The sequence below is a fragment of the Rhineura floridana genome, chromosome 5, assembly GCF_030035675.1.
Source record: "Rhineura floridana isolate rRhiFlo1 chromosome 5, rRhiFlo1.hap2, whole genome shotgun sequence".
In the NCBI taxonomy this organism is placed as follows: Eukaryota; Metazoa; Chordata; class Lepidosauria; order Squamata; family Rhineuridae; genus Rhineura; species Rhineura floridana.
Window position 1 is genome coordinate 61,101,114 of NC_084484.1, and position 15,005 is coordinate 61,116,118.

A 15,005-nucleotide genomic window follows, 5' to 3' on the forward strand; every position below is an offset into this window, starting at 1 on the left:
GTGGTTTGAAATCAAACCATATGGGCAAAGGCATAGTACTTTGTAGGTGTTAATGATTCAGTGCTTGCAAAGTCCTGTGCTTTTGCAAGAGCCAATGAGTTCGTGTTTGCAAAGGGTTCTGCAGACCAGCTGACTGATGGTGCCTGCAAACTCCACTGTTGGCCAGGAGCTGTGTTTTTACCTATGTCAGGTGTAGGGCAGCTGGATGTGGCTTGGTCAAAATGGCCTCAAAGGGAGGCCGACTGGGCGCAATGAGGCCAAGAGTTCCCCACTGCTGCTTCATACTGTAAACTATTTTATGTGGCGATAGTCCATGAATGTTCTAAGATTATGGGCGGCCTGTGTTGTTGCTAGTTAGACAAGCACTGGCAACATATATATCCCATCAAATATCCACATGAAATAAAGCCACGGCAAGTTTTTTCTCCTCCATCTGCCATGGCATACAATGTACTACTTCCATCAACAAACTGCCAAGAAGCTCAAGTGCCTTTTTGAAAGGTCATATGTGGACAAAAGCCATAGTGTGCTAGATCACAAAATTCTAAGAACATGTGTGCAGAGGTGAAAATTCTTACTGACCTGCTTTGATTTTAGCAAAAGAAAAGCCATACACACATTTTACATAGGTCTGAATGTTTTTTTTTTTAAGAGTAATTACAGAAACCATACAGTGCAGAGTGTTTAATACATGCAGGATTGGCCTGTACACCAACAGTCCCAAAGTTGTAGTAACCTCAGCTAGTGCCTACAATAATTCTATCAGATGAATATCATCTTTGAATAACCTCCCAGGAAACCCAAGTGATAATAACCCAAGTGTAATAACAAACTGGTTTCTAGCTATTTCATTTTCAATAATGGGCAGTCAAGCACCTTTCACACCTTTATGTCACTTACCCGAACGAGTGCGTCATCTATGATGTGATCACGCCTCACTTTGAGTCGCAAATATGGGTTTAGCTGTTGTCCTTGAACTAAACTGTAGAGTACAGTAATGCGCCGTTCACTGTACATACGGATTCTGTTGTCATAATACAATCCCAAATTCTTTGTAACAGCATTCAATATAAAAGGACACGTCATAAAGGAGAATTTGTTTTCTGTTTCTACCTTGAAGAAAGTGTAATCTTTGTCCATTTCTAGAACATCATTCAGTGGTTCATTGATAAACTCTTCAAAGGGGATAAGTGGTTTTCGGCAATCTATTGTTTTTACACCAAGTTCTGTTTCCAGTGGGTCTACCCGGGGTCCTTTTTTATTTCTTCTTTCCTCACCCAGCAGTTCCTGAAGAGTTAGCTCACTGGATTCTGGGATAGGCTCTTCATCCTCTTCTTCATTGTGATCTGTGTCCACATCCCCTCCCACTACATTTGCATAGTTAACCATTTTTAAGCACTTTGAAGCAGCAACAATGGCATCATCATCATTCACTAAGTTACGACTGTTGAATTCATTGCTTATGACTTTGTAGGTTATAAGCTGCTGAAAAGTTTCCATCATTCGTCGAATCTGGTCTGCACTGTACTTTGACCACAATCTGACCAGCTTTGCTTGAGCTGCAAGGGGTAGCTTACTCATTGCTTTACAAAACAATGGCAGTGCCATTTCCAGGTACTCAGGACTATGAAGATTACCATTTTCCATAACAATAATAAACAAGTTGAGATAGTTAGGATCTCTAGAGTACACATTATGGTAAGTCAAGTCACATTCCACATTGGGTGACAAGTACACAAGTGCATTTAAAAAGGCAGTTTCTATTTTTTCGTTAGAAAGTAATCTATTGTAGACCCGTCTGACTGCATCAATGTCTACAGACACTTCTTCTGGGCCTAATTTTTGGAGATTGTTATCCCCCTGTGCAGCATCGCCTACTCTAGATGATGATGATGGTGCAACTAAGTCTTCATCCATGGCAGAAGAACATGCAGCCTTTTCCTTTTCATCTTCATCCTTATCTTCATCCTTTCCTTGAAGAGATTTCAGTTCTTCTTTAGTATGCTGCTTGGCTTTTCGAAAACTCTGTACCAATGCTTCAGCACTCGAAAATACTCTCCCGATGACACGAATTAAAGGTGAATAGTCCTCTTTTTCTCCACACAGTTCAAGAATTTCATATACTTTTTCTTCCGTTAAGAATGTCACATCTAAAAATTTAAAAACAAAACAGGAAACTGTTTTTGATTTTAGGTTAAAATGTATCTATTAAGAAGGCAGCATTATTTATGGTTTCTTGATCTCAGGACGGTGTAAATGATTTGTTTAAAACAAGAATTCATTATAATTTAACATACATAAAACAATAAGCTAACAGCACTAATCTTAAAAAGACCCTGGGCTCCTTTTGGGAGGAAGTGTGGGACAGAAATTTAATAAATAAATAAATTAATAATAAATCCTTGACTTGCAGCAGCGGTAGCTGGTGGACCAACTACAGTTGCCCAAGGGCACCCAGAGCCACCAACACCACTTGAGCCTTGAGCAATAAAGCTGGATCTAGGAACAGTGCTGAGCTATACACCTGCTTCTTCAGGGACAGTGCATTTTGTTTGCTGAATCCTGAGACATGAGAACTGCGAACTCTCAGTGCCTCCATCTTTTGGGGAGTCAGTCTTGGTTTACTGACCTTCAGTGTCCAGATACTAGTCAAGCACGGCACACTGTCACCTGAGTTAGATGATACTAAGAAACAGAGCTGCTGTCATGAGTAACCTGTGGTTTGGCTTGTTTCAAATAATGAGGGGGTGGTTTTCATTGAGAAAATGGCACTGTGGGGGGTTACCCCCTCTGGTCCTGATCTGGGTTGGGAGCTCGTATGATTGGTTTTTATAAGCAGAGAGACATAGACATATAATTGTTTTTATATTGTTTTAAATTTTTAAATTGTGTTTTAAATTGTATATTTGTTTTAATGTTTTTGATTGCTGTAAACCGCCCAGAGAGCTTCAGCTATGGGGCGGTATACAAGTGCAATAAATAAATAAACAGCCATTTTTAGGTACATTTTTAAAAATCATATGTTTAAAATAATATCTAGACTGACCCTTATTCTTCTGTTGGAAAATAATGTGCACTCTTATCTATTGGCAGGGCTATGCCTAGTCATCCGTAAACTTTTTTTAAAATACTTTCTATGGCTGAGCACGCATGTTGTAATTATATGGATTTGCCCGATAACCTATAACTGTGGCAATAACAGTATTACCACTGTCACAGGAGAAAAAACCATTTAAACACCATTATGCAAGAAGATAAAGTCATGGACCTCGCCATTTGCAATTTTCTGCCAAAATTCCTGTTAAAATTTTGAATGTTAGATACGGCTTTGATATTTTTTCCTACCCTACCTGCCAAATGACACAGTACAAGGGCCACTATTAAAGGGCAGCAACATATGGTTTTTGTTATACTTCAAATGTGGCCATGATTTCTAATATCCGATTTCTAAACTTCTTCGTCAAGACTGGTATGCAAGATGGCAAACTTAATCACTAAAGGAGTTGCTCTGCTGGAAGATAAATACAGGCTGTAATCAATGCTAACACTGGAAATCCTGTAACACCTTACCTTTAAAGTCATCTCTTGGGCCTTGCATTTCCTTCTTGTTCATTTTTCTGTCAGTGCAGGAGTTGTTATGGGCACCTTTGGAATTGTTTTCTAGATAAGCTGAGCTTGTTCCTTTCTTGGAGGGATGAGGATCACAGAGTTTTGCATTAATCTTATAAAGCTCGAGGGCTTTAATGGCTGCTGCATTGTTATCCATACGAAGAAAAGTTGGACAGGAAGCACAAAATTCATTCGTGCAGGCTTCATTTCCACAGCCCTCAGTTAACTGATGGTAGTAGCGTTCTATTAGATGCTTTGCAGCTGCTCGCTTCCTGTACCAAACATTCAAACAGTAAGCACAAGGATTAGTATGGCTTTCATATACAAGCTCATTCAAATGATCAGCAAAGCAGATTAGTGAGGCTCTTGGGCTGTGATGTAATATTTCTCAGTTTAAGAGATATTACACATCAGAAGATCCTGAAATGCAAGATGTACCTGCTAAAATAAAAAAATATTTTCTGATGCACAGTTTAGCTTGTGGATGTATAAACTGGTCTGCTTGTTTTATCCAAGCATATTTCATCCTTTGGACAAGACCCTCCCCAGGTTAAGCATTTCAGTCTCATTTCTTTCAGTAGGAAAGATTTAAGTAAAGCACTTAACCAGGACAGTGTTATTCAAGGAAGTCATTTAGTTATTAGGTATGCTAAGCTCTTATCAGGACTGTTCTTCATTATATTGAAATCCACAATAAATGCAGAATTTTATCACGACAAGTGTATGATTAGAACCTGGTCCCTTCAGATGATGTTGGACTAGGACACCCTTTATCTCTCACCATTAGTCATGCTGGCTGGAGCATCTAGGCCACAGATTTCCCCATTCCTGATATGTAAGTACACGAGTTTGCATTATAATTTCATGCTGTCACACTGTTCTAATACAATACAGTTATATTAACATGTTTTCTGGTTACAAGTTTTAAAAAGGATGTCAACTGATTAAACTAAATACAAATCAAGGTTTAAGATCCTGGCTTCCACTGAAGCTGGTAGCAACTATAGTTTCCTGGTTTGGATGAAACAGGGAACCATGGTTAATTAGAGACTTTCAGATTTAATCATAGCTTCTGCAAAGGAAGAAGTGACAGAGCTGTATTCAAATCCTGACTTGTTAACCTGATGGATAATAGTTTGACTTGGACTAGTACATTTAAATAACATGATCTGTCAATTCAGACAACACATCTAACTAAACCATGGCTTTCAATATTTTAAATCATGGTTTGAGATTCTGGTTTGTTGTGGTATGGCATGATGTCTGAACCGAACCACTCTCACTCAGCCTAACAAGGAGAAAGCAGACATGACGGCAGACACATGTCTTCAAAAGCCATTCTGCCCCAAGCATGTATAAAGCATCAGCTGGGGAATATTTATTTATTTATTTATTTAAAATACTTATACCCCGCCCTTCTTCCGAGGAACTCAGGGCGGCTCACAATTAAAACAATAAACAACCAAAACAACCAATATACATGTTAAAAACAATTAAAAATAGATTAAATCAATATAGATTAAAACTATAACATTTTCAGTTAAAAGCCCGCCTAAATAAAACAGTCTTCACCTGGGCGCGAAAGGATGATAGCGAGGAAGCCAACCGAACCTCACTAGGGAGGGAATTCCACAATCTAGGGGCAGCCATCGAAAAGGCCCTATTCTGTGTCTCAGCAAGAAGAACTTGCGAGAAAGATGGAATAGTAAGGAGGGCCTCACCGGATGATCTTAAAATCCGGACAGGTTCATAGAGGGAGACATCTGATTTTAAGAGGAAAAGGAGAGGCACAGGCTTGTTTGGTGAGAGATACTAAACCCTCCCATTATGTCTTGCCTCCCTTACATGTGTTCTTCTGCTATCACTTCCAATACTGGAGTTTGACTAAGGGGAATCATGCAGCAGAGGGTGGGAGAAATCAGCTGTGGACAGGATAGGGTTTAGCACCTCTTATCTGCATGCCACTTTTGCTCTTAAAGTTGCCCCCTAATACAAAATTGGGGCAGACCCACACAGAAAAGAGACTGGCCTCCCATATCACATCTTGTTGTTACCCTATGAAATGGCTGAGAAACTAAAATGATGTTCTGAGTTCCTTGGAGGGATACAAATAGAGTAAAAACTGCAGTTTTTGGTTGGTGTTTTTTTTTTTTAATTAACAAATTTACTATTAAAGGACTCAATGATGAGCTTCAATTAGCCGAAGCAGTACACAGTGCAGAAACTCTCAACAGTGACAGTCTGAGTATAATGAAAGTAATTTTTCAAATAAAAATGGTCAACATGATTATTTGGATCATTCCAGTTCACCACCTGTCAAACTTATAGGAGTTGTAAATCTCTTACAAGGGACAGGCCTGAATGTTATTTAATAAAAAATTATGTCTCAAATAAAATGCCAGTGTTCACTCTGCTAAGAATATAAACAGATACCAAACGACAAGCTGTGTCCAAATAAAAGCTTCAGGAACTATCCCATGCAGATTTTTAAAATATAGTTCTGATAGCAAGACTTTACATTTGAGGGACATTCCAAGGAGCATTATTTGGTATTAGCCATGTTGTAAGAATATGCTGCTTAAATATGCATATATATCAACCTTTAAGTGTTAGAATCATATAACCACTCTCACAAAATTCTCCTAAGTTCCAAAATATTTTTTTTCCTAGAGGGATTGAATCTTCTCTTTTAAAAAACACTAACCTAAGCCCCCTTGCTTCAAGTGAATGCTGCTATATTATGTGCGATTATGTATTGATGTTCTTAAGATCATTTCTATTCCCACATGTCTACTGCAACTGCAATTTTCACGGCAACTGTCTATCATTAATGCACAATGATATTACGGCGGTTTGTTTCCAATCAGTTATCAAAGTGCTATTTATGATCTTTAAAACCCTAAATGGCCTGGAGCTAATTATCTGAAGGGCTACCTGATCTCATTTGAACCTGCCCATACACGGAGCTCTTCTGATGAGGCCTTGCTCCAAGTGCTCCCATCTTCAAAGTAGGTGGCTAACTGGGGACAGGGCCTGTCCCACTGTGGCCCTCACTTTGAAATATCACTCCATAGGCTCCAAGTTGCAACATTTTAGGCACCAAACAAAATAATAATTGTTGCCCAAGCTTTTGGAAGCATGTGATAAATACTTATTTTGTGATTTTGTCCTTTTTTTTTTTTTAAAGAGAGTGAAGAAAAACAAGTTAGTTGTTAAATTTTAGGGGACGACATGCACTCGCAATGAAACAAGAGATATTATGGATCTGGTAATCTCACGTTTACTAAGATAAGCATTTTTAGGTTTGACAAGTTGCAAAAATATCATTCTTCAAATACATAAATTAGGAACCATTGCAATCTAATGAATCAACCAGTGTTAGACAAAGTTAAATGATACAATCATGAGTTTAGTCACATATTAATACTAAACTATGGTTTAGCACTATGTGAATGAGCTGAAATGAACCCAAACCAAAGCCTTGGACTCATGCACTTCCTCCTCCCTGCTCATCCTTCCATGCAATTAGGAGAATGACTTCACTAGTGCATTCTTTCAGTTTCCCCTAACCGTAGCTTGTTGTTACACAAGAACCAGGGATTGTGGTTTAAACAAACTCTAGTCAGTTTGAGAACAAGCCTACTTCAATCCATGGATTGCAGAACTGGCTTGGCTAATTGGAGTTATAATCCTCAATTTCTGCAACAAACCGGAATTCAAGGAAACTGAAAGTAAACACTAATGAAGTCCATCTCCCAGCTGTGAGGACAGAGAGTAGAGAGGGGACCTGCAAGCCAGAAGCCTCACTTGAGCTCCTTACATAAAGCTACCCATAGTTTAGCATTATGTGTGAACCAGCCCTAACAGTTCACATTAAGCTTCTGTACTCCTTTTAGCTCTCAACGTCAAAATTTTTAAAAAATGAAAGTAAGGTTCTCAGTGAAAACTTATTTAAAAATGCCCCATTTTTTTACTCATGTTCAGCTCAATCCAGTCAACCAAGTTACACATCAACAATATTTGTTGTCAGTTGTTCCCATCTTATCAAATCTGTTAAAGCAGGAAGAGCTTTAATTGTTTTCTTCTTTTAAGTACTCTCTGGATTAGTGGAATGGATTTTGCCCATTTACAAACACTTGAATTCCATATTAGCAGTTACCCTGGCAAATAAAAGAATCTGAGTTAAGAAATGATTCAGTTCTAATAAATAAGATGTTAGTTACTAAACTGCAGCTGTACCTTCAAAAATTAGATTCTTTCCAGTTACTATAATATGGAAAGCACAAGCACAATGAAGCAAATTATTTACAGTTATTATGAATCCTACTTCTACTTATCAAACTTATATTGTCATTCAATCCGAAGGTTCCCAAGGTGGTACATGACAAAACAAAAAAATATGTAAATCAATACAAACAACATACAGCAGTATAAACTAGTTATCAAAAAACCAGAAAGATTAAAACAAGAACCAGAAATTGCCAACAGTTTGGCAGCCAGACCAAAATGTCTTCTACCCATGGCATGAGCTAATATTTTCTGTTTTGCTAAACAACTGGCCATAGCTCACTTTTAGTTATACATATTGAAGTTGTAGAACACTCTGGCTGTGATCTGGAGCAGTTATTTATATGCTTGTAAACAATGTGCACATAGAAGGGGAAGCGATATTTTTCACTAGTGCAGTTTCCCCTGTCAAGGCAGCAAGCTACAATTCAGCTTTAGAAGCAGCTTGCCTTATTTTCCCGGGGAGCTATAATAACAAAAACAGCACAAAGACATATGGAATGGATCCAGACTTAGTAGTACTTAGATTCCATTGAAATCTATGGAAAAAGTCAAGTCATGGCTAACTTAAATCCCACTGATTTCAGTGGGACCTAAGTATTACTAACTTGGTCTAGATTCAGTCCTATGGCAGCACACATTTCCTTTTACACATAAATTGCTTACTTTATTGTAAGGATTTGATAAGTCATAATTACATTACTCAGAGGTAGTTTGAGATACTGTATTATGCTAACATCTGTTGGAAGGAAAACACCCTATAAAATCCCAAATTTTATAGATTAGGGTTCTCAATTTACCCAAGGCAGGCAAACTATCATGCTGAAGAAGCGGTAACTGAACAATTTCTCTAAGTACAACTTCATGGTAAGTGTTAAAGAATTGCAATAATGCATCCTTGATGTTGCAACTAGCTTTCACACACAATATACCACATGCATTCTTTTGAGATGCTAGTTATACTTACATTCGGCTAGCTTCAATGTTTTCAGAGTGAGGTTCTCCTGGTGATCTGAAAAGGTTTAAATGAAAACCTGAGCATTCTGTATGTAGCTAAAAGGAAAGAAATACGACTAGTGTACTATGCGATATTAATGCGCCATGAATACCCCAATAACATTCTTAGAATTCAGTCCAATTGTTTTCAAATGAAAGTTACTTTCAGGCGAAGGCTGCTTACAACCAAGAAGAACAGGTACAAGCTGTACATCATATCAGACACAGCTAACCACTGCAAAATTTGCTTTTATTAGTCACATAAACCTTACCGGGAAAATGGCTTCTAGTAAGAACTCTAGTACAAAGATTAAATCTCAGAAGATATCAAAAGGTGGGTTTCATTCTTTCGCCAGTCTTTTCATGATTTTATGCAGCTAATTTATGCTAGTAGGCCTTGAAAATGCCTGAGACAAAGAAAGGCACTGCCAGCCAGAACAAACAATAGTGGGATAAACTGAAGAATATTCTTTCCTACAAAATCAAGCTGTATCAAACTGATACTGAATATGGAAAATGTTTGAGGGGAAAGAAATTAGGCAAGTTGCTTACAGCTGCTCTACTGTATGCAATTCCTACAACAGGGCTTCAGATGAGAATGAACATTAGCTGCTTATGTAGGTTCAGTGTCTACAAACAACAACATTGTGCTGGTATTTGAGACAAATGCTCCAGCACAACCATTTAGGAACAGAGCGTTTCCACAACAGAAGTGAGAAAAGCTGTTGCTTATCTTTTTGGAGCCAAAGGGGTTTTTTCTTCTTTTCCAAATGATAAATTCTTCAGCAGTTCTGTTACAGCGCAGAGGTTGAATACTTATGCAAGCAACATGTTTCAGTTTTTTTTATGTTTCTTACAAACATTTCCCAACATAAAACTAATGTCACCTTACAGTAATCGATTTTGAGTTTCAGTGTTTCAAAATAAAATATCATACAGAACAATATTACAATGTACCATTTGTGATCCAGTAATATGAGAGCATTGGTCAGGGGTCTGATTACTTTTGCAGGGCACTGTATAAAAAGAAATTTTGGTCCAAGTCCACATAAGCCTCAATCTGCTTGCATTCTAAGCTCGTTATACAATATCGATTTGAAAGATGAGTGGTGAGGTTTGGAACCCATTGTGTTAATTTCATTTTATTTCATTTATTTCATTTTTAAACCGCCCATAGCGAATAGCTCTCTGGGCGGTGAACAAAACAAGATTAAAATACAATATTACAATAAAATTACAATAAAATCAGCAACAAGTTAAACGAAAAAAAAAAATTAAATGAAACACATTGAACATTAAAATGCCTGGGAGTATAGCCAGGTCTTAACCTGGCGCCGAAAAGAAAGTACCGAAGGCGCCAGGCGTATCTCCACAGGTAGGCTGTTCCACAGTTCGGGGGCCACCACAGAAAAGGCCCTAGATCTAATAACAATCCTCCGGGCATCCTGATGAGTTGGTACCCGGAGGAGGGCCTTGGATATTGAACGAAGTGAACGGGTAGGTTCATAGCGGGAGAGGCGTTCCACAAGGTATTGTGGTCCCACACCGTGTAAGGCTTTATAGGTCAAAACCAGCACCTTGAATCTGGCTCGGAAACAAATAGGCAGCCAGTGCAGGCGGGCCAGGACAGGTGTTATATGCGCAGACCAGCAGGTCCTCGTTAACAACCTGGCTGCCGCATTTTGCACTAGCTGAAGTTTCCGAACGGTCTTCAAGGGCAGCCCTACGTAGAGCGCATTACAGTAGTCCAGTCTAGAGGTTACCAGAGCGTGAACAACTGAGGCGAGATCGTCACTGTCCAGATAGGGGCGTAGTTGGGCTACTAAGCGAAGATGGTAAAACGCATTCCGTGCCACCGAAGCCACTTGAGCCTCAAGCGACAAGGAAGGGTCAAAAAGGACCCCCAAGCTACATCTGTTATGTGTTGATAACAGATAATCACATCTGTCCCAAGCATTTGTGTGTGTGTATTAACCAGGCATATTTATAAAATTGAAGTAAATATGTGGAAAAGTAGTGAATGCAGGTGCCAGTATGAAAGCTGGATAGCCTACTTCTGTTCTTGCACATTCAGACACCCTAACATTGGGTCTGAGTTACAGAAGCTTATGCATCAATCCTTAGATCCACAAGAGGTCTTTAAGACTGAACTTTAACCTCTCTTCTACTCAATTATGGGTTGTAGAATCCAATGATGTCTATGAACTAGCACAAGGAGTTCTGGTTCCCTCTTTTCCACCCACCTACACCCTGCAGCATCCCACATGCCCTGTCAGGGCAGAACAGGGTGTGTGCAGGTGGCTCGAGGGGGAAGGAGAGAGGGTGGTGAAATCTGCTTGTGCAATATTGGATTCTACCCAATGGGACTCATTTAAGTCTCATGGATTTCAATGGGTCTACTCAATGCGTGACAATAGGTCAACAAGGACTTTTAACAGTGCAATGGAACTTCCCTTCCCTCTCTCCATGCACCCACTAAATGTTTTGGGTTTCCCCCCAAACTCCAGACCAGATTTGGGGAGGGTGTGAGGGCATGGAAAGAATGGGGATGAGTTCTATTGTGCAACTGGAAATTCTTGAGCTAGTAAAACCACTTCGTTTGACACTGCTCTAAGTCTGGATCCAATCCAAAATGTGTAAAGTATAAGTGGAACTATACCCTGGAGTACAATTCACCTTGTGGCTCTCAATTTTGTTTCTTTAAATTACTGAGATGAGAATTGAAGTTAAAATAATAGTCTGGATTAAGTGAATTCAGACAAACCAGATGCAGTTTGTCTTATATTTCAGATTTTACAGTTCTCTTTAGCCAATCCTAATCTGGGATTTTGCCAAAAAGACTCGGATGTTCTTTGGTTCACTGAACACATGGCAATATATTACCAGGAACCATCTTTTCTCTAGGAATATGACATAGTGACTCAATTCAGACATAATGAGAAATCAACCTGATGCTATGTGGATGAGCCTTGGGTTTGTGCAGCACCCACACACACACAAAAAAAATTGCTGTGGTTCTCCTCCCATGCTTGCAGCAAACCAGTTTGCTGTTACATATGGACTGGCAAACTATAATTTGCACTTGTCCTGCAATCCAGGGTTGAAAATAGTAAACTGTGTCTATCATAAACGAGGGAGAGAAAAAAAGTTCAGCGAGTGTTAAACCATGTTTTGGTGCTGTCCAAACAAAGCCAGTATGATTTTCCTGGGCATCATGTTTACTACACAGATCTATTGTAATTACTGATATTTACATATTGCACACTTCTTTTACATAGTACTTTAAAGTCTTATGCCAATAGTTCATAAAAAAACATTGTTTTCAGTAAACAGCTATTTTTATAATTTGTCACTTTTTTTGCTAGTCCCCAAGCAGTAGCTCAGATGAGCAATATTAATTCTTGTGTAACATAATAAAAAAAGTGACCTGGTATATGCTTCTAGATTCCAACAAGGCCATGTTTCAAAGATTTCCGGGAGCTCGGATGGCAGTGTTTAATTTTTTGCAAGAATAAAACAGCTTTGCTATATAGTTCAAATATCAGAATTTCTGTGCAACTTAAAATTTTATTTTACAACAGTTTTGCTCAGCTATGGGGGCATGGACTTTCCTGCGGTGACTCTGCTGCCGTTTAGGGGAGCCCTGAGGAATTTTTTTTATTCTAGCCAGCATTTGGATAATTTTATAACACTGTATTTTAAGAACTGTTTTATCTGCTATCTTTTAATGTCAGTTTTACTGTACTTTACTATTATTTAATGCCATGACATTTTGGTGTGTCATTACCGTTACATGATGCTGAAAAGTGTCTTCTGAGGACAGATACGCTGAAAGGCGGGTTAAAGGCCATTAAATAAATGCAGTGTAAAATGTATTTGCTTATTTGAACTGAAGCTGTTCAATGCTAAATATTACATCGTACTTAAAACACTCTAGAAAACTACAAAGCTATCAATATTCAGCATAAACCCCTGGAAAACCAAAAAGTTTGCCTTTATTTTATAAGATTTCATCACAAATGCTTACTTTTCAGCCCTCAATTATACTGCAGAAAGTGTGATCAAAAGATACACACACTAATCTGAATACTGCAGCATGAGCTAGCAATTTCGAAGAGTGGATTACTTTCAACAACACTTGAAATAATTTCTCCATTCTGCAAGAAGTTATTTCCACTGTAACTTTGGCAAATCATGCACCCATTGTTAATGAGATACTATCATGATCTGCATCTGACAATTACCGGACCAAGAACAATCTCTCCTATATAACGACTCAGGGATGACAACATTTTAAATATTAACACAGATACTCAAAGGAATATAGAAAGGATGGCCACTTAAAATGTTCTTGACTTCACATTGTCCTCCTAAAGGTTATTTGCTAATTAAGCACTTGTGGAGCTATAAAAAGTATGGTTTGCATTTGAAACTTTTTTTTGTTCATGATTATTTTGATATTTACCTTTTACAAGCTGTGGCCATTCGGTGACATTGGGGTGATCACAATTTTGTGTTGTTGATTAAAAATAGGTTGTCGCCAGTCCTCTTGTGGTGGGCCAAGCATGAGCTTAATAGTGCTAAATGAATAAATTCATGCTTAGTTAATCATCCTCAAGTTCATATTTTAAGCTAAGCAACTAAACGAACAATTGTGATAATTATTTGATGTATTCTATATTGCAAGAAATCTTATCATTAACATACAATGATTTTATAGTGAGAACTAAGTTCCAGCCTTCATAAGTCAACTTTGATACTAATCTAGAAAGTGTTTTGATTTTATGCAAGACATTCCCAACAGTGGAATTTATTTTCTGTAAAATGCAACATTTGGGTATTTACAAGCTCCCACAAAGGAACAGAGTCCACTGATATCAATATGCTGATGTCATGCAATTTCCCCTGTATTTTATTTCATCTAGGACCTTTTCTTTATGCGTTTTCCCAGAGTCCAGTCATGGTTGGGGATTTGATGCAAGTGAGACTACTGAAACTAAATCCAAGAAAGACTAAAATAATGATGGCCAGCAAACTTTGCACTTGTGGAATGAAAATATTGGCACTCCCGCTATTGATAGCACTTAGCCATGTATTGTAGCTCAGGCTTGCAGCCTTGGGTTTACTGTCATGCCTAGAGGCCTGCACTGCAGCTGTGGCTAGGAGTGCTTTTTACCAATTCTACTGATAATTACCTTGCATTCCTTCATAATTTCATATATTCTACAGAGGACCATACTTAACAATGGTTCAAAAACATAAGATGAATTAAGCTTAATTGTAAAATCTGCCCTCTGATGGGAGATAGGTCATCTGGAAGTATGTTACAATAATGATTTAATGACTGTGTTTATTCTCTACCGACCTCCAGGATCAATTCAAAGTGCTGGTTATGAGATATAAAAAACACATCCAAAACAGGCTATGCCCCAATATAGCCACCTCCAGCCCTGTGCATTACTGTGATCTTTAAGAGTGCATTCTAATTTCATTATTTATGTGCTAATTTAGGATTGTAAGGGAGTGCACAGAGGTGTTCTTGGGGGCTAACCTGTAATTATAGAATACATTTGCCCTTGAGACTCACTAAGGCAGATCAAAACATTGTTAAGAAGCGGTATATTACCTATTATATAGGTTGGCCTGTGGTGGCCCAGGACAGGATGGCAGGAAGGTCAAGTTTAATACCTGCAAGGGCTGGGTGTTTTGACATCACCTACTGGAACTTATGAGATGAGGCCACTACAAACCACATCTATTTTTTGTAAATGTTATACAAACACAAATCACAAATAAATTACAATTAATTAGTAATACAACATGAAGATATTTCCCACCTAGATTCAGTTTGCATGGTTATCAACATTATTTACTTCAAAGGACATTTATAGCATATTATATATATATTGCTATTTATGTATGAGGCAGTGCTCTGCAATCAGTTAAGGGAGATAAGAGACCCTCCCAACTTTCTCAGACCTGCATTTGTAGACATCATGAGTGAGCTAGTGCATAGAATGCCGATTCATTCATTTCTAATTAGAGCAAGAACAACTGTGTGCCCCCCCCCATTATTTGGTGATTAATAAGTAACTGCCTATTGTCTAGAATGG

General features: G+C 38.3%; 1 protein-coding gene across 6 annotated transcripts in view; it reads right to left on the bottom strand.

The window, feature by feature from the left end:
* UBE3A (ubiquitin protein ligase E3A) overlaps positions 1-15,005 on the bottom strand; it is a 54,576-nt gene that overhangs the window by 15,655 nt on the left and 23,916 nt on the right. For 5 of the 6 annotated variants that reach the window (XM_061626934.1, XM_061626933.1, XM_061626937.1 and 2 more), the window contains 4 exons: positions 13,358-13,472; positions 8,864-8,908; positions 3,571-3,881; positions 901-2,150 (listed from right to left, as the gene is read on the bottom strand). In XM_061626934.1, the coding sequence (XP_061482918.1) occupies positions 901-2,150; positions 3,571-3,881; positions 8,864-8,908; positions 13,358-13,377 (1,626 nt within the window). In that variant the 5' untranslated portion in view covers positions 13,378-13,472. The remainder of the gene's footprint in view (positions 1-900; positions 2,151-3,570; positions 3,882-8,863; positions 8,909-13,357; positions 13,473-15,005) is intronic. The other variant, XM_061626938.1, reaches the window with a different exon arrangement.